Source organism: Semicossyphus pulcher, unplaced genomic scaffold (genome assembly GCF_022749685.1).
Source record: "Semicossyphus pulcher isolate SPU_LCO1_2020_fin unplaced genomic scaffold, fSemPul1.0.p SCAF_6, whole genome shotgun sequence".
NCBI lineage: Eukaryota > Metazoa > Chordata > Actinopteri > Labriformes > Labridae > Semicossyphus > Semicossyphus pulcher.
The window spans coordinates 2,161,617-2,184,947 of record NW_027211737.1 but is presented as its reverse complement, the minus strand read 5'-3'; the positions used below and the strand labels follow the sequence as shown (position 1 = coordinate 2,184,947).

At 39.4% G+C, this 23,331-nt stretch overlaps 1 protein-coding gene across 3 annotated transcripts; it reads left to right on the top strand.

Annotated features, from left to right (window-relative positions):
* Positions 1–6,828: 6,828 nt before the first annotated feature.
* Positions 6,829–22,039, top strand: hdr (hematopoietic death receptor). Of its 3 annotated transcripts, XM_069682971.1 has the most exons (11): positions 6,829–6,940; positions 9,049–9,215; positions 11,646–11,796; positions 11,977–12,105; positions 12,207–12,318; positions 12,483–12,574; positions 12,798–12,887; positions 19,625–19,665; positions 19,787–20,038; positions 20,335–20,371; positions 20,572–22,039. In XM_069682971.1, exons 3-11 carry the CDS (start codon positions 11,661–11,663, stop codon positions 20,859–20,861), a joined length of 1,179 nt encoding a protein of 392 aa, XP_069539072.1. In that variant the 5' UTR covers positions 6,829–6,940; positions 9,049–9,215; positions 11,646–11,660; the 3' UTR covers positions 20,862–22,039. The 3 variants fall into 3 exon arrangements, with proteins under 3 accessions (XP_069539072.1, XP_069539070.1, XP_069539071.1); XM_069682969.1 differs by lacking the exon at positions 9,049–9,215 and having other exon boundaries at positions 19,787–19,876; XM_069682970.1 differs by lacking the exon at positions 9,049–9,215.
* Positions 22,040–23,331: the final 1,292 nt, after the last annotated feature.

Sequence of the window (23,331 nt, the reverse complement as noted above, 5' to 3'; positions counted from 1 at the left end):
AAAAAGACTGAGTGCAAAGTGTCAAAATAAGGTATATACTTGTGTAAACACACAGCACGTGATGGACAGCACACTGTGCTAGTGCACTGGTGGGTCGTGCCGATGTCTGTCAGTAGACAGGGAGCAGTCCACCTGCTTACCATTCAAAATTGGTTAGAGTTGAGGCAGTATCTGCTGTGGATCAATCCACTCTTATATAATCATATCAATATTCAATATTTTAAGTTAAAGACTGTTTTTCAAGCCACATGTTTCCCTGTGTCAACAAGTGAATGAGGCTACTTTCTCACATCTAATATTATATTTTTCAAAGGAAGCTGATGATTGCTTAAATGGCGTGATTGTAGACTTTCAAAGCAAAAGTAAAATTCACCCATTTTCATCTTTTCCAAGATTTCAATAAAATCTTGCCCATAAAAAACACTGTATGAACCCCAGTCTAACCTTGAGGGACAGCACAGTCGGAGGTTTACCATCCCTAACATGGCTGGGGCTAAATGTGGATTACTAACCGTTGCATGACAGTTCATTCTAGTTTTTGCCAACAAGAGATACAGAAAAAGGAAGCTGTAGGGAGGCAGGGAGCATATCGCTAAGTCTTATCATCAGATTCCCTCTATTAACACTCGTCACATAGACCTCATATCAGGCCCTGACACACCCGACTGGCCCCACCACAGCCTCACATTCAGTTATCAACACACACATGCTGACACACATTTTGACTTTTCATGGCTACAGAGCTCACAAACACAGACACAGACAAGAGTTTGCATATACTGCAACAAACAGTGAGGAATACAAATTATGTCAGTATTTGTAATAAAACACGCAGTCACAGCTGTTCAAATCACACAAAATCATACAGAGCGTTTAACAAAGGAGAGACTTAAAATCAAAATATTTGTTGTCAACATCAGAAGTTATACTAAATGAATATAGTACTTCTTGATCTTCAGTGTTGAATCATCATAACACAAGAAGCCACCTTGATTTACAAAATCTGTCATACTGTCAATCTGCCAACACTAATAAACCTACATATGTCCTCAACACACGCCCTGCTTTTGTTTTTGTAGTCAACTGAACCAGTGAAAGTTTAAGCCTGTGTTTTAAGTCATTCTTATTGAAGAACTAAAACTCAATTATATGTTTATTTTATTATGTGTTAAAGCCCCTGTAAACCCAAATCCACAAAATCCTTCTAACTGTGTAATTTAGGGTCTTATGTACATACTAGAAAGCATCTTAAAAGTTTTAGAAATTAGTTTTAATCCAAACTCGAGTTATTGCCATTCTTTCTTTGTTAACTTGCCTGACGCTGGGGTTAAATTGGGCGTGGTTATGTATGATATTTATCACATCATTAATTTCCTTGAACCAATCAACCGCAGTTGTCCCGCCCTCACAGGTGCAATAACACTTCTCGGCTCGCGATCAATCTTCCTCTCTGAGTCTGAGCTAACTCCTGTCCACACACCCTGAACGTCTCTGCACATACCTGTTGCAATTACCTAACGCTCGCCTTTTTCCCATCATGCCTGTGTGTGCTGTCCCCGGGTGCACATCTACCATTTGAGATGACAACGTGTCATTCTTTTGTTTTCTAGATGTGGCGGACTTGGAGAAGCAGCAGTGTTTCTGATTCATACATTTAGTGAATTGTTGCAGCCGCTGCTTCAGAAGTTGTAATTGAACGACTCTTTGGAGGTTTCAGCTTCAAATCAACGATCACCCATCCTCTCCTCATTGAGGAAGAGCACTGAAACAGTGAACTCACAAAGTCTTGGCAACCAAATAAACAACAGCGGAACCAGTTTACTTCTTACTGCAAAAGAGGGTCCGCTCCGCATCGCTGACATCAGCATACATATGCAGTTCTAATACGCAGTGTAAACAATCCACGTGCCTACATCAGCTGTGCGCTCAGTATCAAACTTTCAGCTCCCTGGCGATCTCCCTCCAGCAAGCTGCACAATATCATACTGAGGAGATATTGTCTATCGAACTCCGTACGTCCCTACTGTAAATACATTGATTGTCGCTGTTTATAAAGCTTATAAAAGGTGATGTCATTTTGTAACGATCGATCGTTTGGATCGCTACGTCATTAATAACGTCCCTCGTGCACACGCGGCTCACGTGCTGTGAGAGCTGAATTGCGAGAGAAAATATGTAACTATTGTGACTTAATTAAACAGACTGCTGATGAAGACAGTCAACACAGCAGACAGAGAGACAGACAGAAGCAGAATACATATATATACCTATATATATATATATATATATATATATATATAGGTATATATATGTGTGTGTATATTGCATAAGGCCCAATCACACATCTGCACCTTTGTCTGAAGTGTTAAGTGTTTGCAACATGGAGGGCAGCCTCATATGTGACCTTTTGTCCCCATTTTAAAAAAAAAAACTTTATTGAACAATTATAACACAAACAGTAAAAACACTCTTCAAATGTAAATTAAATAAATAATGAAAGGACAATCACAATACAGATCTGGGACAAATAAGTTATAAAGTACATAAGGAAAAAACAAACAAACAAATTCTCACCAAAAAGCTCCACTGTTTTTCGGAGCCAGAAGTGACCATAGTTGGACAAGAGTGTGGAGAAGCATTGCTATGTCTCTTTCCTGATTGACAGGTAACTGTGGTAGGGTCAATCACAAGTGCCAATGACTTAAAGCATACCATGCTTCATAGCCTATTTTACTTTAAATGAGATTCAAAATTGCAAAAGAAAATTCAGGTTTTATCGAAGACGCCCTAAAAGTAGCTATTGAGACCATAGCATTTACAAACAGTAGAGTATGATATGATGCTTGCTTAATGTGCTACTGTTTCACTATGACTCCACCTTAGGAAGTTAGGAAGAAACATGCCATCTCTAAAATAATGACTCATACACTTACTATGAATTTCCAAGGTTCACGTCTGATTTTTGTGGCATGTAAAATTCTGAAAATCATTTTACTCATAACAATACCTGGGACCATGTACAATACACAGTACAATGTGGCATAAATGAAAATGTAAGTTTGGTTCTGTGCTCTTCCTTTAACACACTACCTGTTTTTGGCTGACTGCCGGGGTCAGCCCAACACATTGGTCTATCTGTATGTGACTGACTGACTGACTGACTGACTGATTGTTGCAGTACCCAATTGTGTAATCTTTGCTTTTATCAACACCTGGTTCTTCAGTGCCCTCAAATCCAAAATTGTCTTAAATCATAGTGCTGATACTTTGAATATTATATGTTTCATAAGTCAAAAGCTGTGAGAGAGAAGAGAACTTGTGACTTTTGGCCTGCTGCTGGTAACTATAACAAAATCACGGCCCATTTTCTTTTATCTTCAAAATGGTACCTCTGACTATGACTTACAACATTTTTATACATAATAAACCCAAGCAAAGATATGTAAAATCCTTGCTGTCGGCTTAAGAAACTCAAACAATTATCATTTCCTGTATGCAAACACAATTCCTCATCATTCACTCATTCCTCATCTTCCTTATTTGTGCACTGTTTTTAAGATAAAAGACCTAAATTTGTTTTGTCCTCAGTGGTGTATCAAGAATGGTATGGTGACTTTGAATACATCACATATATATGTTTGATGTTTTTTAATCCTGCCATGATAAGGACCCATTTTCTGTACCATCTCTCTGCATTTGTAGTGAAATTGTATTCATCTTTTATGTAAGATGAAGCTGGTAAGTAAAGGAAGTGAAAGATAGTATTAAGTTTTCTCGGTATGACTGTTTCTTTAATTGTGACTTAGTGGATTCTCCTTTTAAATCCTGCAACAAAGAGCGTCAAAAACAGAAATGTGTGCTTTTGAAATGCTTAGCAGTGGCATATGTTGCATGAAGGGCATCCTGTCTGTGCGGTACAGTCCCTGGTGCCAGAAAATTCCCCTTCATTCTGAATGTGTTTAACCTATGTCTTCTGTAAACACATTGAAATCCTGTTCTTCAGAAGTGAGCTCGGTCACACACATATTCACACTATGTATAATGCTTTGCTGTAAGACTAACCCTGTTTAACCCAGATTAAAGCTTTACTGTTGAGTCCATTATTTTCTGTCACCTGCATTGGTTGGTCTCATACTCTTTTTTTGCTTCACGCTTGGCCTTCTGAATCATATCACTATTCTTGTGCCTTGTTTAACTACTGTAAATGGTGAGTGTTCTAAAGTTCATATGGGGAATGAAAAAGTAATGAATCATACATATACATTTATAGGTATTAGTTGAGTATTTGAAGAAGTATTTAAGACTATAATAATGACTAGGCTGCAGAGCTTTTCTAGTGCTGAACAATCAATGTTTGGTAATGCCAGGGCAGCTCTGTGGTATATTGTATCTATAATTCTGGACATTTTGGATGTTTTCTGTACAGTAGAATTTGCAAATGTATATGCAGCCTTTTTGAAATAAATGTACAGTTGAAAGATCTTAACTTGTCTAAAAACGTGTCATTTTGCAACATAAATTGAAGCTATTAATATATACATTTTTAATCAGCTAACTCAGATGGAATGAATTATGTGTCTACGAGCCATATCTGATCTTCTCACTTCCAACTAGGGAATAGCTAAACCAGCACATCAGGGATTGGGGATGGTCAATAAACTCTCCCTTCTAAGGGAATTTAGAGCCTACATGTGTATAATGGGATGGTAGATTTTGTTCCTCATTTTTGCTACTTAATTCCATTAAGACAAGAAGTATTTAGCTTTATCTAGCTATTAAGCTAGCATAAAACAAATGGGCATAGTTCTTTATGGCTGTGAGCCTACATTTGTATAGTATAAGACTATACAAGTAGGAGCTTAAACAATGAAAAAACCACACTGAAGTTGATGTTTTAAACTACAGAGTAAAAAACGCTACTTTTTATCACATCATCATCATCACATCATCATCATATTCCTACTCATCACAATCTCTGAGTATATTTTAGTAAGGGATATACTCACTAATCCACCTGAATGTGTGAGTAATCAATGGGTAGTGTTTAAATGAAGGCTGTACAACATTTTGTTCTAGTTCTATGCGTAACATCACGTCACAGATGATGAAATACCAGACGACACAATATTTTGCCTGAAAGTTGGCTTGCAACTTAAGGGTAGAACTCCATTAAACATGTAATAGCAGAATCAAAGCACAATTGTTTTCACTTTCTCAATTATAATTTTCTCAAATGACCACACTACATGCGAATAGTTGTGTTGCACGACAATGCCAACTTACAAGATTGTTTTTGGCCTCCACTATATTCCCTTGAACTCAGTGTATACAATCCCCTTAACCCTGTACAACATAACTATCCTTTTAGTGTACGCACATATATATATACATATATATATATTCCCCCATATAATAATCGTTCAAGACCTTGGAGTAACAGATGAGCAGAAAGCAGCACCGTCCATCTGATTGCAAAATTCATGTCTTATCTTGGAAAAACTGTCTCAGAGGATTCAGCCTCCTCCCTAGCCTTATCATGAAAAACACAAGTTCCTGCAGTGTGTACGGGTAAACTGTGCAGTAATTCCTGCAAATGCAATGGATAGATGGTAAATAAATTTGGGTGAAGAGAAATGGAGCCATAATGTAAAATTTAGAACAATTTCTTAATAGCCTGCGGTGCAGCCCATTAAATCCTCAGTCCCTCAACAAAGAGTTCAATCTTTGGCCATGAGTCTGCCACATCAGGTCTAAGGCTTTGGCTCATCTGCCATCAAAACTCTGACACCATGTCAACAACCACTCCAAGTTAGATCAGCATTACAACCAACAACATGATACTGAGGATTGAACATCATTTCTATCCCACCACATCTTCTCCTGCAACACAACACATATTACAACTCCCCAGGCCAGTGTGTTCAGTCTTAGACAGTCCTTCCTGTAGGGCTGCATATCTGTGTGCTGCAGACAACTGCCTAATTTGATCATGTTAACTGCAACACACACGAGAATAAGGTTTCCTAAAAACTGTGTTAATAGCTGATTTCATGCAGTTTGTGGTGAGAAGCATTGTACATGAGTCTGCTTGCCCCATTATGCTGCCCGGCCTACCAGCAGAAAGAGGGGAGCCATTTGGATCTTTTGTTCACTTCGCACTGCAACAGTACTAGTAATTCTTATTCAGCCTTAAAGTACTTAGAATGTATTTATCACAGTGACATACAAAGGTCGTAACAACAGAGAAGTTTTTATTTACATATTTTTGCAGTAGTAAAATAACTGGGGTCAGAGGAGGACATAATTTAGTGTTGGAGAAGTGCAACTGAAGCACAAAACATTACCTGAATCCTTCTGATCAAAAATAAATCAATTTACCAAAATAAAACTTAAAACTGAGAATTGCTGGACTAACTTCCCAACAGTGAATAATGTGGTTTAATATGTACCTAGACCTTGAAGGCCCAGGTTTAGCTGTCAAATTACCGCATGACTATAAAAAATATAATAATGTAATATGTTACAATTTATGACTCATGTTTAATCAATCTTCAAGAGGGAAAGTTATATTTACTCTGGATAAACTACATGGAGAGGAAATACATTTTGTTGATAAAACTTATGCATAAGTAGGCTTGTCATTGCAGGACTTTCTTGCTGTTACATAGCCTACTTTTTTATAGAAAGTATTCGACAATGTACTTTTCACATCGATGCTGTGTGATTTGTTTGTCAACCCCATGAAGGGCAGATGGTGTGGCCCCGCCCAGCCGATACGTCATTGTCATTAGCTGAACGTTGTCCCACCTGCGTTAAGCACGTATACTGCCTGTAGAAGCAATTTGTACACTAAACATATCAATACGTTTTGGAATGAATCATTTAAGTCTGTGGATTTTGACTTTTCTACTGAAGCATGGCCAAGTTCTTACAATATATGGTAAGTGTCTTTAAAAAGTTTCCCTCTGATCTGTCCACTGTTTGATAGTAACTGTGTTACTGAGAGACTTTTGTTTCGCTCCCATGAGCATTGCATTTCCTGAACGGCAAATCGGGAAACATAATACATAAATGTTGTTTTGAGTCGTCATTAATCGAGCACATCCGAGCTTTCATCTTTGGTTAACTCTCAGTCGGTTTGTATAGGCAACCATGTATTTTCTCCAAAGTAAGAGGGTTATTTTGTATCGTGTGAAAACTGAAGTGGCAAGTATTGCGCCGTTGTGTCAAAAGTTCATCAGTAGCATACGTTTCACGTAGAGAAATGGAATTTAAAAAAATAGACAGGCATTTTCCGCTTCATGCGTTTGTGTCTACATAAGCCCATTCTCAGTCTTTTCTGTCAAAGTCTCACCCCGTCTGAGCCCAGGTGCGAAATTCCTCGCGTTCAGGAGGAAACTTTAAACTCTTTTTGTCTTAACCACGACAGTGCGCTGCTCCAAAGTTTCTTTTCATCACCTGTATTCGGCCAGCCGAAGCGATCACGTGAAGCAGTACCCTACAAGAGATTTTCAAAATGAAGTGCTGATTTGTGGCTCATATACATTACGATTATAAGCGTATTTAGGTTCAAGATCGTGTCTCAGTATTGTAATTGAAATTTCGTGTATTTGTAGGCTACGTGGTTTAACACAGTTGCCTTTAATTGTTTTGTAGGGAGGTTTGGATTTTTCACTTACGCCATGTCTAACAGCCATTTAACAATTATTTCAGTATCATTATTGAATAGATTTTTAACTACCAATTAAATTAGATATAGACGACAGTAGAAGTTAATTCCGGAAATACCAAATGCGCACTGGAGTAGGCGTGTGTTTTGCGTTTGAGTGGCACCTGTTTTTGGGAAGATGCCCCTGCATACAATCATATACGAAAGTAGCTTAGGGCAGCTTGGATACAGTGCCAGGAATTAATGGGTGTGGATTGGAATCTAGTCTCTGTATGATTGCCGTATTTGGTCATTTTAACCTGGCCAGGTACTGACTGTGTGGACGCATTGTGTCTGTGTTCAGCTGACACGAATTTGTGTCATTTCTTGAAAGAATTGTAGGTTTGAGATGGCAGCCTTACATCAGCGAAGGGTGTTTGTTTAAGGGTTATTGTTAAACATACTAATATTTTCTCTTTGTGATTTGGTGTTTTGACTTTGCTGGGTATTTCTTTTAAAACAGGACAATTCTTGTGAGTGGACTGAACGTACAAGTTCCACTCACAGGACATGATGTGTGTACTATGACTCGGTATAGGCTCAAATACTTGAATATTTAAGATTGAAATAGTGGAGACTTTTAAAAGCCTCTCTCATGTAAGCAGTATTGTTTATCATATTTGACAGGATCAAGTATTTTAGCAATCCTTAAGCAAATTACAAAGGGATGTGTAGCACCTTAAAAAAATACAATAACCAAAGCAAAAAGAAACAAAACCAGATGGTTAAGGCTTGAACTAACAATTATTTTCATTAAATGCGAATCTGCTGATTTTTCTCTTGATAGGCAATTTATCTTTAAAATGTCAAAAATGGGTCAAGGTACATCAAATATCGACCAGTAGTGACCAACAATCCAAATGTTTCTAGGATCTACAACAGAACCACATTTCAAATTCAAATTTTTATTGGTCACATACAAACACAGTTATACATGCAATGTGTAGTGAACTGCAAGGAAGACATTTATTTATATAAAATACAAAATACTCTCTAAAAAGTACCATAAAATGTGAAATATAAAAATATAGAGTAGGAAAAACAAGATGTATATGTTAAAGAATACCTACATGTGTTGTGCAATGTACACGGGAGTAGTTGTGCCAGTAGTGCATTTAATAAAAGTGCCAGTGCAAATTGCAAGGGGGGATATAGGCTGTAAACAAAAATCTAATATGCTGTGTGCTGGAATGGCTGATTTAACAGTCTGATGGCTTGAGGAAAGAAGCTTCTCCTCATCCTCTCAGTCTCAGCCCTCTTGCTGCGATAACGCCTGCCTAATGGCAGAAGGCAGGAGACTCTGTTCTGTTCTGTTCTGTCTGGATTTCTGTGCTCCCCAGGGATCTGTATTGCCTTTTTCCTGCATCGCTTGTGGTAGATGTCCTGCAGATTTGGGAAGGTGCTTCTGATGGTTCGCTTGACCAAGAAAACAACCAGGACTCCAGACTAACTTTTTTCACCACACTCCCGGAACCGTCCCGAAAAACAACTTAAACCATACCAAAGTGTTAGTCACCCATCCATAAATCTAATTGTTCTTTCTTTACTTTGATATTCTGATCCAAATGTGTTAGTTATTAGTGGCATAATAAAAACAACATTAAATATTGAGAAAATGAATAATAATTATTTATTTTGCTACATTCAAAGAAATAGGTTTAAAACAAAATTAAAAAGTTTTTCTGGCTCAGAATGGGCCTTTGGGGGGGTTGCGACGCACGACAGCGTAATCGATCTGCATACAATAAAGGCAATAAGTCTGTGTTACCTTATTTGGCAGAAATCTATGTATTTCTGATCATTTGGTAAAAATGTATGTTATAAATTTACAAGAGTAAATTAAAACCCAATTTACAAAACTGGTTAAAAAATGATTCCATACAACTTTTGAAGAAGGGGAGGAAAGTGTTTTACTACATTGATAAAATTAGTTACAAATTAAGATTTTTACACAGAAAATGTACAAGATAAGCTGAAACAATTAGTTGATTGGCATAACATTGGCACCATATTAATAATTAGCTTTTCAGATAGGCGCTGGTGCCATTGCTGACGTTTTCATGCAGCGGCAGTTTGAGTGGGGACCTTTTGTCAAGGTATTGTCAAAGACAGAAATCAAAAACAAACGCGGGGATGAAGAGCTCCTCAGCGCTCTGCTGCAGGTTTCCTGGTGGAGAAAAGACTGTCGTCTTCCAAAAAGCTTCGCTAGCTTATAATGTCTGGAGAATCAGGTCGGGACAATTTCCAGAGTTTCACTTTCACCATTATAGCACACAACGGGAGATTGTCGTGTCAGTCGCGCTCTCGCTTTATGGAAATAAACTCTGCTTTAGGCGAGGGGTACAGGAGGCAGGACATAATGAAAAAACTACATAGCAGTTGTAACTCAATGCTTTTAACGTTTCCATCAGAAATAAAACTTTTTTCGAAATCACAGGAAGACCCCTCTCCCATTAGCGCTAGCTTAACGGCAGAGTGTTCAGCTTCAGTCAAAGCCATGTCAAAGTGTTGACTGTAGTTGGCACGGGTCAATTCTTAATTTGCTATTGCTAAGCGATAGTTATAACATTATAGTTATAATTCATTATAGTTATTATATTATATTTATTATTATAGTTATTTTTATTATTGTCATTATAGTTATAACCTATTATAACCTAGTTATAGCCTAGCCTACATACATAAAAACAAAAATCCCTTTAGACGTTGTCTATCGTAGAGGGGACGACATTAGTCTCGAGCCCTGTGGCGGGTCCAGGACAGGTCCCAAGGTATTTAGAGGGGTCAACATGATCTACCTGGCTTCTGTTGATCCTGAGTGGAGGGTAGTCCCTCTGCTGCTTCCTGGTGAAGTCCACTATCACCTCTTTTAGTTTTACTGATGATCAGCATGAGGTTGTTCTCCTGGCACCAGTTCTCCAGGTGGGTGATCTCCGACTGGTAGGCCTTCTTATCATTGTTGGAGATCAGGCCCACCACAGCTTAACATATAAGCCAATGTTATGCTTGATTAATAATTTGGTTTGTAAAATGCCTATATTCAATTATTATTTTGAGAAAAATGCCTACAAAACCAAAGCAGCTGGTTGATATTTAAATGTCTTGTTATGTCTGAACACTAGTCCAAAATCCCAAAAGATTCCATGGGAAAAAAAAGACAAATATAGGGCCAGTTTCACAAACCAGGCTTTGATTAAGCCAGGAGTAGGCCTTAATGTGTACTAGTTAAACCAGGAAATTTAAGTGGCTTTCATGGACGTGGCCTAAGTTTAGCTTAGTTAGTCTGTGACTATGGAGTCCTGGAGTAAGGTAAGTAAGCCTAAAAGAGAACACCAGGGTTAAGCCTCATTAGGTTAAGTATGAGTCCTTGTTGGTCATTGCTGGCCTCAGCCATGGGCACATCTGCTTGATCCTGATTTTCCATTGAAGGATCCGGACAGCAGCGCTGCTTCAGGTAGTTGTGCAGCACTCCGATAACACTCACCCACAAGTACTTGCCTGGCTGGCCTCTGTAGTGCATGTTGGTCTTCATGCTTCTTCACAAACAGGACTAAGCTGAAGTTAAACCTGCCTCTTTGAAATATTAGCTTCAATTTAGTCCTAGAGTATATCTAACCTTTCCTCTTGCAATCAGCTTAGTTTAATCCAGAACAGGCTAAGTCTATTATTATTGTTATATATGACTATTTTAAGATAAGTCTGTGCAAGCCACTTTGAGTTATGACAGCTCAAACATTTAAGTCTGGGACAAGGCTAAGCTTTCTCTGTTAAACTGGCCCATAAAGATTTCAGAGCTAAAGCCTGTGAAATGTATTCGTTCTGGTATAAAAACTTGTTAATATGAGCAATTATTGAAATTGTTGCTTATCATTGTCTTCCACTCAATTAATACATCCATTTTAAGCCTTCCATTTCTCTTCTTTTTTTTTCCATTAAGGTTTTTTTGGTATTTATGTGTCCTGTCAAACTCACGGGCACATTCCCACCGTCTGGCCTTGACTTGGGTGCCAGTAAGACACGGAGGGACATCCACTGCGGTGTTCAGGAGTACCTGAACAGCAACATCTGTTGTTTAAACTGTCCAGCTGGTAAGCCACATGGAGACTTAGTCCACTGTGATTTAAGCTCTGTCACAAACTGAAATCCTTCATCTTCATGGAGCAGGCTGAGCTTGATTATGGTGGGATATTATTCAGCTACAGAAACAGGATTCTTAAATTGAATGTATAAAGATGTTTTGCCTGTGTGTTTGTCTGTATGCTTGTTAGGTTACCGTATGGTATCTCCATGTACGACTGGAGGAGAGAAGGGAATGTGTGAGGAATGTGAGGATGGAACATACCTCGAGCACTCAAACGGACTGAAGCAGTGTTTCAAGTGCACTCAGTGTCGCTCAGGTAATTCATTATTTTTGTTAAAGGAAAATAAATCAACCTTTCCAAATTGGTGCAAGCATAAACTCAGACTTAACAAGATCTCTTTCCTGTTATTTTCTCAGATCAAGAAATCGCAAGGCCATGTACTCACACGCAAAACACTGAATGTCAGTGCAGATCGGGAAGATTTTGTGCTCCTGACCAAGCATGTGAGGTGTGTAAGAAGTGTTCGAGGTGAGTCAATGCAAATGGAGAACACACCCAATGCTTTGTTCATTTAAAGTGAGAGATGATTGGATAATCCATTTTTTATGTAATAACTTTTTCAAATGGACACAGCCTCAGTCATTTTAATTATTTCAGCTTAAAAATAACTTGTTTGCCTGCATCCAAACTAGATGTGAAAAAGATGAGGAAACGGTGAGGAACTGCACTTCAACCTCCAACACAGACTGCAAGAAAACCCAGCCCAACCCCAGCTCTGCCTCAGGTACACCCTTCAGACCAAGAGTTTGCCCGCTGAAAAACTTTGACTGTATGAACACACCAGTTATCAATTGAGACATGCATGGCTTTTTCTTACACTAATGCACCGAATAATGCAAACTTGGCTCAATAGAGTTAGCTCTATACTGTAAAATTGTTCCTTATTGTTATTATATTGTTACCTCACTATGGAACTAATGTTGTTTTTTTGTTTTTTTACAAACCAGAAATGACTTCTGTGATTGCACTTTCACTGCTTGGAACTGGGGTACTTGTTGTATTTGTTGTGTGCCTGTGGAGACGTTGCAGAGCAACAGGTAAGTGAAAATAGAAAAACACAATAAAAACAAGATAAAGCACTATCTTTAGTAAAATAGTGATCAAAACTAGTTGAGAAATATGTAAAATCATTGCAATTGCAATAAAATGCATTATACAACTTTACTTTAAGTCAATATAGAACCACACGGTTGTCAAAGTAAAAACATTTTAGGTTTTAACAAAATATTTAAACAGGTATTTTAAAGATCCACTGCATGCAGAAAATATTGGAAAACTTGGCATGATAGGTATGCAGTTTTTTTTCAACACATAGGCCTATTCTTACTCTTTAAATGAAATGAAAACGCTTTTCCCATGTGGGCACGTAGGGACTGCTAAACCTTTGCCTTGAACTCCTTTACTCTTCCACTCTCAACCTCAACTCTTATATTTATCTCCATTTCTGGGAATATGATGATAACACATGAAGGGAAAAGTTAGTTGTCCTCCATCACTAGCTGACAGCTATGGCTGTATTTTAATACTGCAATGTAGAGCCCTGCGTGGGACTGTTTTCTTAATCCCGCTCCCGTTTGATTTCTTACCATTACTGACCATTACCGCCCGCTCCCGCAAAGTGTTTCCACTCCCCCCCCCCCCCCCCCCCCAAGATTCTGAGCATTCCCACGCGCACAATAGAGTTTCACTGATTGTGTGTCTTCTCCCGTCCTTCCTGCAGTGAATAAATGTTATTTTATTGTTTAGTAGTATTAATAAAGAGAGGCGCAATGCGCATACACAGGTGATGACAGGAGATGAGGAAAAGCTCACTGCTTCCTCAACACACGCCTGCTTCACCTCAGGGAGATTCCTGCTGGAGCCCCGCATGGACCAAGAACAGCCAGAGACACCAAGCTCTCCATCATGCACGCTCATTCTGATTCGCACTCCCTCTAATACATGCAGAAACAGACACACACTCACATACAGATCTGAGAGGTACATTTATTATAAACCTCAAACATAACTACCATTGGCAACTACTATCGTGCCCACAGATATTAATACACTGTCCAATGTCCATTACGCACTGGAGAATATGTGTGATCCAGCAGCAACAATAAGTAAAACATAATATGCAGCCGACCTTTCTTTGATGGTCAGCACACAGTACTTTAACAAACATAAGATCCTGTCCATCTTGAGATTTAAATAAGTAAGCTAAGCTGCTGTGCCTCGCACGTAAACGTACACAGCATCGCTCCTGTTTCTGCTGGGCAGTGGGATTGCTTGAATGGTTGTTACATCAATAAATTGGGTGCAAAAAAGGAATTTAATTGAATCCTGTACAGTCATGTAGTTGAAGAGGACTTGTGAGCAATCTGTTCACCTGGTATTTATTCTTAATAAACCAGGTTATTTCAGACAGTCTGATCATTTACATAAAGGGACTATTTTCTACAATTTTCATCCCGGGAAAATCCCACTTTTTATTTTTTGACCACCAGCTCCCAAACGCAGCAAAGTTTAAACCGCCCGGTCCCACAAACCTGCGTTGGGTCCCAATCCCAGTGCAGTCCTCTACTGCAGTGCATTATTTAGAAATGACCTTTTTGTCCCTTCAGACGAGATGGTTCCACACTACCACTTTTTGCTAAATTAATTTTCCTTAGGCTCAGAGAAGCTGTTCAATTAAAGTTGAGGGTGAGGTTGCCCGTTTGGCCCCCATGTGGTACATTTAAAAAATAAATTGTATTTTCATTTACCATGTAACAGACTTTTTCATCTCAACTGTCTTCAGTTGTTGCATTGTACAGTAAAACACACAAGATGTATCATGCTGTTGGTAAACTCCACCCAATTCAGCACAAACTGTTGAAGATATACTTGCTGTCGAGGTGGTGTCCAGCACACGATGTGGGCTTTATAGATAACTGGCAGACATTCTGGGGAAAGCCTGGTCTGACTGGCAGAGTCTCATTCATCCCACTTTGGATGGTGCAGCTCTTTTGTGTCGTAATATGGCTTCAGTTTTTTAGTCGTTTAACCTAACAAGCCAGAGTTGAGACCAAGCGGCAACCTCCGGTGTTGAAAAATGAAGCCAATGTGGAAGTGCAAAAAACTGCAGTTCCTCGAGTGGCCACTTGAGGCTGGCTCCAGAAAAATCCCTTTAGACGTACGTAATAACATTACAGCAGGTGGGAATTGGTGGGATTTTTACAGCAGAAATAAACATGTTTACAGCCTGGAACAAAAAACGGTTTTGTTATAAATAGCTAATTTTATTGTTCAAGATAACTGTAGGGGGGGGGGATTTTTTTATAACACGCTTGTTTTAATTATATTAAGCCTTAAATCATAGGGGCCGGATCACTTGATTGACAGGTGGATCCTGCTGGCTGTCTGCTAGACGTCAACACAGACACAGACACTGAGCTTAACTTCACCTGTTTGTGTTGTTGGAGACTTTTGGGGATTTTTTCATTCAAAGTTTGGACAAATAATCTCTCTGTGGGATTTATGGAACTTTATGGCTGTGCAAGAAGTCTGAGCTCCAGCTTTTCGGTGAGTTAAATGTTAGTGTTATTGTATTGATATATATTTTTAGCACTAAGTAGCAGGTATACTGTGCTGGCTTTAGCTGCTTGTTAGCCTGTGCAGTGTTTATTTATTGAATCGTCGGTCAGTAAATAGGAGTCAGGAGTTGTTGGCGTTTCCCCGGGGAGATTACAGCAGACCGTAGTGATGAAGAGACCGGTTCTTTTACGTTTCCCATTACGTGTCGGCTTGCCGCTCTCTCACCGGGCGAGCGAGCAGCGAGTCTGCTACTTCTTTAGTCTGATAACTAAACACCTGCAGTCACCGGCAGAATGTCCTCCTGGCAAAGTCAAACCAGCTCATTCATTATTTAAACAGTCTATGGCTAATAACCGCTAACTACGCTGAGGAGCATATAGCCTAGCTTCATAGCCGTAGCTGGCTGATTCATGCGGCCCGCCCATAGAGCTCAGCCATAGGCTGTAGCTCGGTCGTGCTCCGCCTCTTTGCCCGTCTCTGGATTAGCCGTCTCTGGCATTTCCAATATGGCGACCCCCAGCGGCGGCGCAATTCGGGCTTCCAAACGCTTCTTCAGAAACCAATGGGTGACGTCACTGAGACTACGTCCATTATTTATACAGTCTATGGTTGAGACCAGGAGGCAGAGCTGTAGTCCTACACACTCCTCTGAGCTTCCCTGTGAGCAGTTTCCCAGCCACAATGTTCATGTTATAGAGACTGTGTCTGCCCCCCAACCCAGGCCTTTTGTTACAGTTAATTCAAACTTAAATAAAAAAGGAGTGAATCGCAAAAAATTTATTAAAATTAAAACAACTCAAGTTATGCCAAAAAATATGAGAATTAAATGTGGTCTGTTAAATATCAGATCCCTGTCATCTAAAGCTCTATTAGTGAACGATCTGATATCAGATTATCATATTGATTTACTCTCTTTAACTGAGACTTGGCTGTGTCAGGAAGAATATGTCAGCTTAAATGAATCCACTCCTCCCAGTCATCTTAATACTCATACTCCTCGAGACACTGGTCGAGGTGGTGGAGTGGCAGCTATCTTCAGTTCTAGTCTTCTAATCAACCCTAGACCAAAACTTAGTTTCAGCTCTTTTGAAAGCCTTGTTCTGAGTTTTTCACACCCAGCTTGGAAAACTTTACAGCCTGTTTTATTTGTGATAGTATACCGCCCTCCTGGCACATACTGTGATTTTCTAACTGAATTCACAGAGTTTTTATTAGGGTTAACTCCCTAAAGTAAACAAAGACCGAGAGCTCACTCCTCAATCACACTCAACACGATCGCGGACTTAAATTAGTTTTTTTGTACTTTTAACCGACACTGTTCCACAGAACTATCAGTTCCATTCTCCTTTTTTTTTCACTGAACAGTTTGAATACCTCGCTATTCCTGTGCGTTTTACGCAAGCATTTGTGAAATTGTTTGGTCAGCCCATAATTTTATTTCCCCGTCGCTCCCCCATGTCTGTCCTCTACTCATCTTGCTGCCTGGCTGCGTGTCTGTCTCTGCCAGTGTCAGCACCCGTTAACGACACACAATGCGCAGTGTTTTTGGTTTACCTCCTGTATATGGTCCTTCTTTAAGTCTGTTTATGTTCACACCAGAATCAAACCGGACCGTGGGTCGTTTGGAAACAGACCGAGACCTGTCTTTTTTTAGCAGACCCTGGTCCGGTTGTTTGGTCTGCACCAGTTCAAGTTGGATTCCGGCGTTCACACCAACCCAAATGAACCGCACCGAGGGGACAAACGCTCCAGGGTTCGAATCAATTTGACTAAACAAGGCTGGTGTGACCCCCCCCTTACGTCTAATTTACACATGATCCTACTGATATCCGACCACAATATTAACATCTCTTCCTGTAGCAAAAGTCACAGGCATAGAGAGTAAAGTACGTCAACACTTCTGGTATGCTTTTTCAAAGTAAAAGCCCGATCTGGAATTCTGACTCCCCTCTTTTGTGCACAATGCTTTTATTTTGAAGTGTTTCCGGGCCGTTGTTTTTTTTGTTGTTTTTTTTAACTTTATTTGTAACTTTTCCAGGAAGTTGAAAAGTGCAGTGTGCAAAAGTATTCAGCCCCCCTGACAATACTTTGTGGAACCGCCTTTTGCTGCAATTACAGTTGCAAGTCTTTTGGGGTATGTCTCTACCAGCTTTGCACGTCTGGAGACTGAAATTTTTGCCCATTCTTCTTTGCAAAACAGCTCAGGCTCAGTCAGATTAGCTGGAGAGCGTTTGTGAACGGCAGTTTTCAGACATTGCCACAGATTCTCGATTGGATTTAGGTCTGGACTTTGACTGGGCCATTCTAACACATGAATATGTTTTATTTGAAACCATTCTATTGTAGCCCTGGCTTTATGTTTAAAGTCGTTGTCTTGCTGGAAGATGAACCTCCGCCCCACTCCCAAGTCTTTTGCAGACTCCAACAGGTTTTCTTCCAAGATTGCCCTTTATTTGTCTCCATCCATCTTTCCATCAACTCTGACCATCTTCCCTGTCCCTGCTGAAGAGAAGCACCCCCAGAGCATGATGCTGCCACCACCATGTTTGACAGTGGGGATGGTGTGTTCAGAGTGTTGTGCAGTGTTACTTTTCCGCCACACATAGCTTTTTGCATTTAGGCCAAAAAGTTCAATTTTGGTCTCATCTGACCAGAGCACCTCTTCCACATGTTTGCTGTGTCCCCCACATGGCTTCTGGCAAACTGCAAACAGGACTTCTTATGGTTTCTTTTAACAATGGCTTTCTTCTTGCCACTCTTCCATAAAGGCCAGATTTGTGCAGTGCACGACTAATAGTTGTCCGGTGGACAGATTCCCCCACCTGAGCTGTGGATCGCTGCAGTTCGTCCAGAGTCACCATGGGCATCTTGGCTGCATCTCTGATCAGTGCTCTCCTTGTTCGGCCTGTAAGTTTAGGTGGATGGCCATGTCTTGGTAGGTTTGCAGTTGTGCCATACTCTTTCCATTTTCGGATGATGGATTGAACAGTGCTCTGTGAGATGTTCAAAGCTTGGGAAATCTTTTGATAGCCTAGCCCTGCTTTAAACTTCTCCACAACCTTATCCCTGACCTGTCTGGTGTGTTCCTTGGACTTCATGATGCTGTGTGCTCCCCAATATTCTCTTAACAAACCTCTGAGGCTGTCAGAGAACAGCTGTATTTGTACTAAGATTAGATTACACACAGGTGGACTCTCTTTAGTCATTAGGTCAACATTCGATCGTTCAGCAATCATCAGGCAACTTCTAAAGGCAATTGGTTGCACTCAGAGAAATGGGGGCTGAATACTTTTGCACACTGCACTTTTCAGTTTTTTATTTGTAAAAAAAATTTAAAAACATGTATAATTTTCTTTCCACTTCACAATTGTGTGCCACTTTGTGTTGGTCTTTCACATAAAATTCCAATAAAATATATTTATGTTTGTGGTCGTAACGTGACAAAATGTGGAAAAGTTCAAGGGGTATGAATACTTATGCAAGCCACTGTATTTGGTAGATAATTTATGGTGTAATGTGGGCGTGTAGAGGGCGGAATAAGAAGCTAATTTATGTGTGCACATTTCCAGGTGGATTGTGATTTATAAAGGGAACATTGTGTGCAGGTGTGCGTGCGCACGGTTTTGTACATCTGAATTATTGTTGGCGTATGCCATTTCCGGGGTTTCTCTGTACGTATGGATTCTACGCACCCTTTTATAAATAAGACCCCAGATCTGTATGATGTGTCATTACAACTGTACAACAACAAGCATGCCTGTCAAAATAGCTGACAGATAAGTTCGGGACTGTTACATCTGGCGTGCCGTCTAGAGGTATCCTCCAGTAACATGCGTAGTGCATAGACAAGTATGTGAACAATGAAGTTAATGACGCACCCAGTTGTGTAAAGCAAGTAAAATAACACACTGGAGCAGCAATATGACGAAGTTGTCTGGTAGACCAACCACTGCTGGGTGATGGAAAACACATCACTAACAAGGCGCCGCTTGTGATTTTTTCCAGCGAAAGTCACACCAGACACCCAGTCCGTGATACTCCAAATGCAAAGGCTTTCATCAGTGGGCCATTTGTGTTACTTCATTCAGCGATGGATAGTGACTTATCAGACATTTATTTAAACAGAAATCTTCGGGGTTATTATACTTTGAGTAAACTTTTGACATTTTTTTTTTTACAGTTTTTATAACTAACTGTCCTCGCATTATCTCCACAGACTCTCAGAGAAATCAACCTGTTGGGCTAAAAGCTGGACAGGTAAGTCACCTGTGATATTTTTCAGACAGGTCTCAGATTAATTAAAACAAGACACAACAACACCGCCTTTTTCCAAATTAAAGTGAGAAATATCTGTTCAAACATTCCTCATTCTTTCCAGCATTACACTACCAACAGTCTTACTGAGGAAAGGAGCAACAGAGAAACCCAAAGGCCAAGCTGCTCAAGTCTGATCCTGTCCGGGCATGTGGTGAGAACCATATTCTTTGGCGAGGATGAGCGTAAAGTGTTGTGTGAAAGCCTAAACAGCTCAGCGAGTAACTCTCAGCACAGTCTAAATGGCCTGTCCTCCTCTGCATTTCCCACATCCCCCCCCCGAGCCAGCCCCATGGTTCCTCAGCCACACAGGAGGGTGAGACCGCAGCTCATTTCCACCCTGTTTCCATCCTTGCTTCCTTCTCAGCTGCTTACTACTTGTAACTAACTAATTGTTTCAATCAAGTTATGCTTTTATTAACAGTGGACACCTTTAGTTATGCCACTGTTTTTTCTTCTTTAGTTTTCTTAAATGACAAAGTGCACAGAAACAGTTTAACACAGCTCCCTTGTTTATACATTGCAAATGTCTCTTTTCTACATGTGGATGTAACAAGCTGCAATCAACATGAGGAATTGAAGCAGACTGATTGTTGCTCTCTTGTCATTTAGGAAGATGAAGAATTTCCCAAGCTTGTCCCTGTGAATGGTAAATTGTTTTTATTGTTATTACTTCCCTTAAAATGACCCCCTTAGACCCCTCCCTATGTTACTCAAATACACATGAGTCAGTGCAGCTCATCTGGCAAAAGTGAATATTCAACCTTTGTTTTTCCAAAATGCTACACTGAACTACACACTTGTGTAAGCTCAGGGTGCTTCATTGAAGGTTTGTATCTTTGTTTGCAGGTGATGAGTCTCTGAGGAAATGCTTTGAGTATTTTGAAGAAATAGATGTTGACTACCACAAGAGATTCTTCCGTCACCTTGGGATTACTGACAATGTGATCAAAAGCAAAGAGCATCTTCACTATGAGGACAAGATCCATGAATTGTTGAATATTTGGGTGGAGAAAGAGGGCAGAGAAGCCAGCTTAAATGACCTGTTAAAAGTTTTACTTGTTTTTAATCAAAGGCGAACAGCTGAGGCTGTCAAGGAGAATGCTATTCACAATGGTCATTACTTCTGTGAGAATTAATGAGTTGAACTGTTAACAGAAAAAAAAATCTAAAAAAAATATGTAGTATTTATACCACCAAGGTCTTTGTTGCTGAAAGCTTGTGCACCATTAAATACTTGTTGGAGTAGCATTGAACAAGAACTTCTGGAAAGACTAGTGGGAGAAAAAGTTACCATAACAGATAAGGCATGAGTGCTGTCGTCTTATGCGCATCACTCATGGTTTCAGATCTTTAATGGCCTAAGCTTGTGTTTCATCTAATACTGGCTGGATTAGCAAGTGCCAAGTTTGCTGCCTATAGAGATGGCTTGAATAGTGAATGTATTCCGGACAATAAAAAAGGTCACATAAAAGAATACAAAAGTCTGAAGAATATTGTGTTTAAGTGCTACTTTCTTTTGGAAAGCATCTGCTCCCCAAGGCTGTAGGCCATAGTGTTCACTTGGTGAGAAAAAAAATGCTCAGACTTGTCAGAAGTGCATAGTTTACTGAATCTGCTGCTACTCTTGCTTTAGTAAGAGCATTTTTCTGTAATGTACATCTCTGATGGGGAAATACAGGCTCTTGTCTAGTTAAACCTGGTTTAAGTACAGACCTGCACTTTAAAATGACAGCTTGAATGACTGCAAAGGGTTTTTTTTTTCTTTTTTAGTCAATTGGATTCAGTAAGGAGTTTAACTACATTTGACTAATGTCTTGTATTCTCTATACCCAAAGACTGCTTTCTACTTCAAAGAAAGATGAGGTCAGCTTGTTTGTTTCACATAGTGACTGTGATGCACATCACATTTGATTGACTATTTTGTTTCCTTACAAGTGTTTTATTGTAGTGCAAATATAACCAGATCTGTCCTCAGGAATGAATATCTCAATAGTGGCACTGATTGAGCAATGGAACATGTAACGCTCAATGAGATGACTGTGTGTGTTTATATCACAACTTACTTAGTGTTTATGAAGTTTTTTAAGTAAAAAGCAGTTGTTTAATTTTATTTATAGGTTGTTTTTGGCATTTTCACTGTCACACTATAAAAATGAATAAAATTAGTATTTTTGTCCATTTAAATGCTGTAAACATTTTAGTGTTTTACATGGACCTGCTGTGATGACAAATGCTGTTATTACATTTTGTACATTTTTAGGCCAAATGTCAGAAATGTCCTATGGTGTCACTGAGTCTAGCATCGTTCAATAATTTACACCTTTTTAAAAATTAAGAATAAAATCATGAAAATGTTGTTATAAACCTCCGACATATTTTTAAGTGTCTATTTTAGTTACTGGCAATAATTTTTTTTCATCCATTTATGTCCAAAAGAATAGATTTTGGTGACAAAATGTCTTCAGTTCCTATGTCCTACGGTGTGACACCATATTCTTATTTTTAGTCGGGCAATTCCATGGACATCTTCATTGAATTCAAGGACCCAGTTAAAGTTCTTATTACTCAAGTCTCCTGTGAAGCCAATGACGTGCATATGGTAAGTTTCTGTCTGAGAATTGTTCAAATATAAAACACCTCTCACTTCTCTTTAATTCAATAGCTATAGTTTCTGTCCTTAGGTGTGACATAATGTCCTATGGTGTGACACATGGAAGAAATGTTTAATAATATCTTAAATAACTGTGGAGTCTTGCATTGGTAGGAACTATGATAATCACTCATCTTAATTAGGTATAAGAAGTGACAGTTTTGAAAGGATGAAAGCAAAGTTTGACGATTATTTATTGAAAAACTCTGACAACTCTACGATTCACTCTGAAAAAATAGTGTTATTTATAATAAGCACACAAGCATCCAAGGGTTTTTATAGTCTTAATTTGGATCACTTGACTTGATCTCTTTAGCCCAATCTTTATAATTCTTTTGTTTCTCAGTTTTAAAACTTAAATTTCCGTGCATTGGACAAACATTTGTGGACTGTGAAAACCGGAGGCTTTTTTGTCTTAACTTGGTAAGAGTGCTCTCCAACAATTGTAAAATTGTCTCTTACCTAAGAGAAGAGCAAAAATAAGAAAACATTGTTGAATCCCAGAAAGCAATGGATATGAACAAAATAAGAGAACATTTATTCTTATGTCGCTTCATGCATGAGGCCCAGTGTTACTTTAAGGCTTCTTGCATGGCCCTGCCACAATCACCACCCTAAAGCCTAAGCACTGAACCCTCACAGACTTTAATGATGTCAGCGGGGTATACTGCAAAGCAAGTTCAACATACCCAGGCTCTCTTTAGGTAAGCTGACTCAACAAAGCCTCAAGCATCAGTTAGAGATAACGGGTATCATGAAGGTGGTTATTAACTTTCTCTCTTAACCCAGGCTTTCTGCTCCAGGCTCTGTGAACGCTCACAGAAAAGGGGGCGTTTGACTTCCGCACTAAAAGGAGCAATTATCAGCTGTCTGCTTCACTCAGTCTGTTTAAATGACAAGCTATGATGAATATATAAAAGTTATTAGAGTTAAAACAAAACACTGCTGCTGCAAAT

Bases quoted from the DNA above. Each gene is read 5' to 3' on its own strand.
- hdr (XM_069682970.1), top strand. From the start codon at position 6,917: ATGGCCAAGTTCTTACAATATATG. The intron at 19,666-19,786 runs GTAAGTCACCTG...CATTCTTTCCAG, and splicing joins TTGGGCTAAAAGCTGGACAG to CATTACACTACCAACAGTCT. The intron at 20,372-20,571 runs GTAAATTGTTTT...CTTTGTTTGCAG, and splicing joins CAAGCTTGTCCCTGTGAATG to GTGATGAGTCTCTGAGGAAA.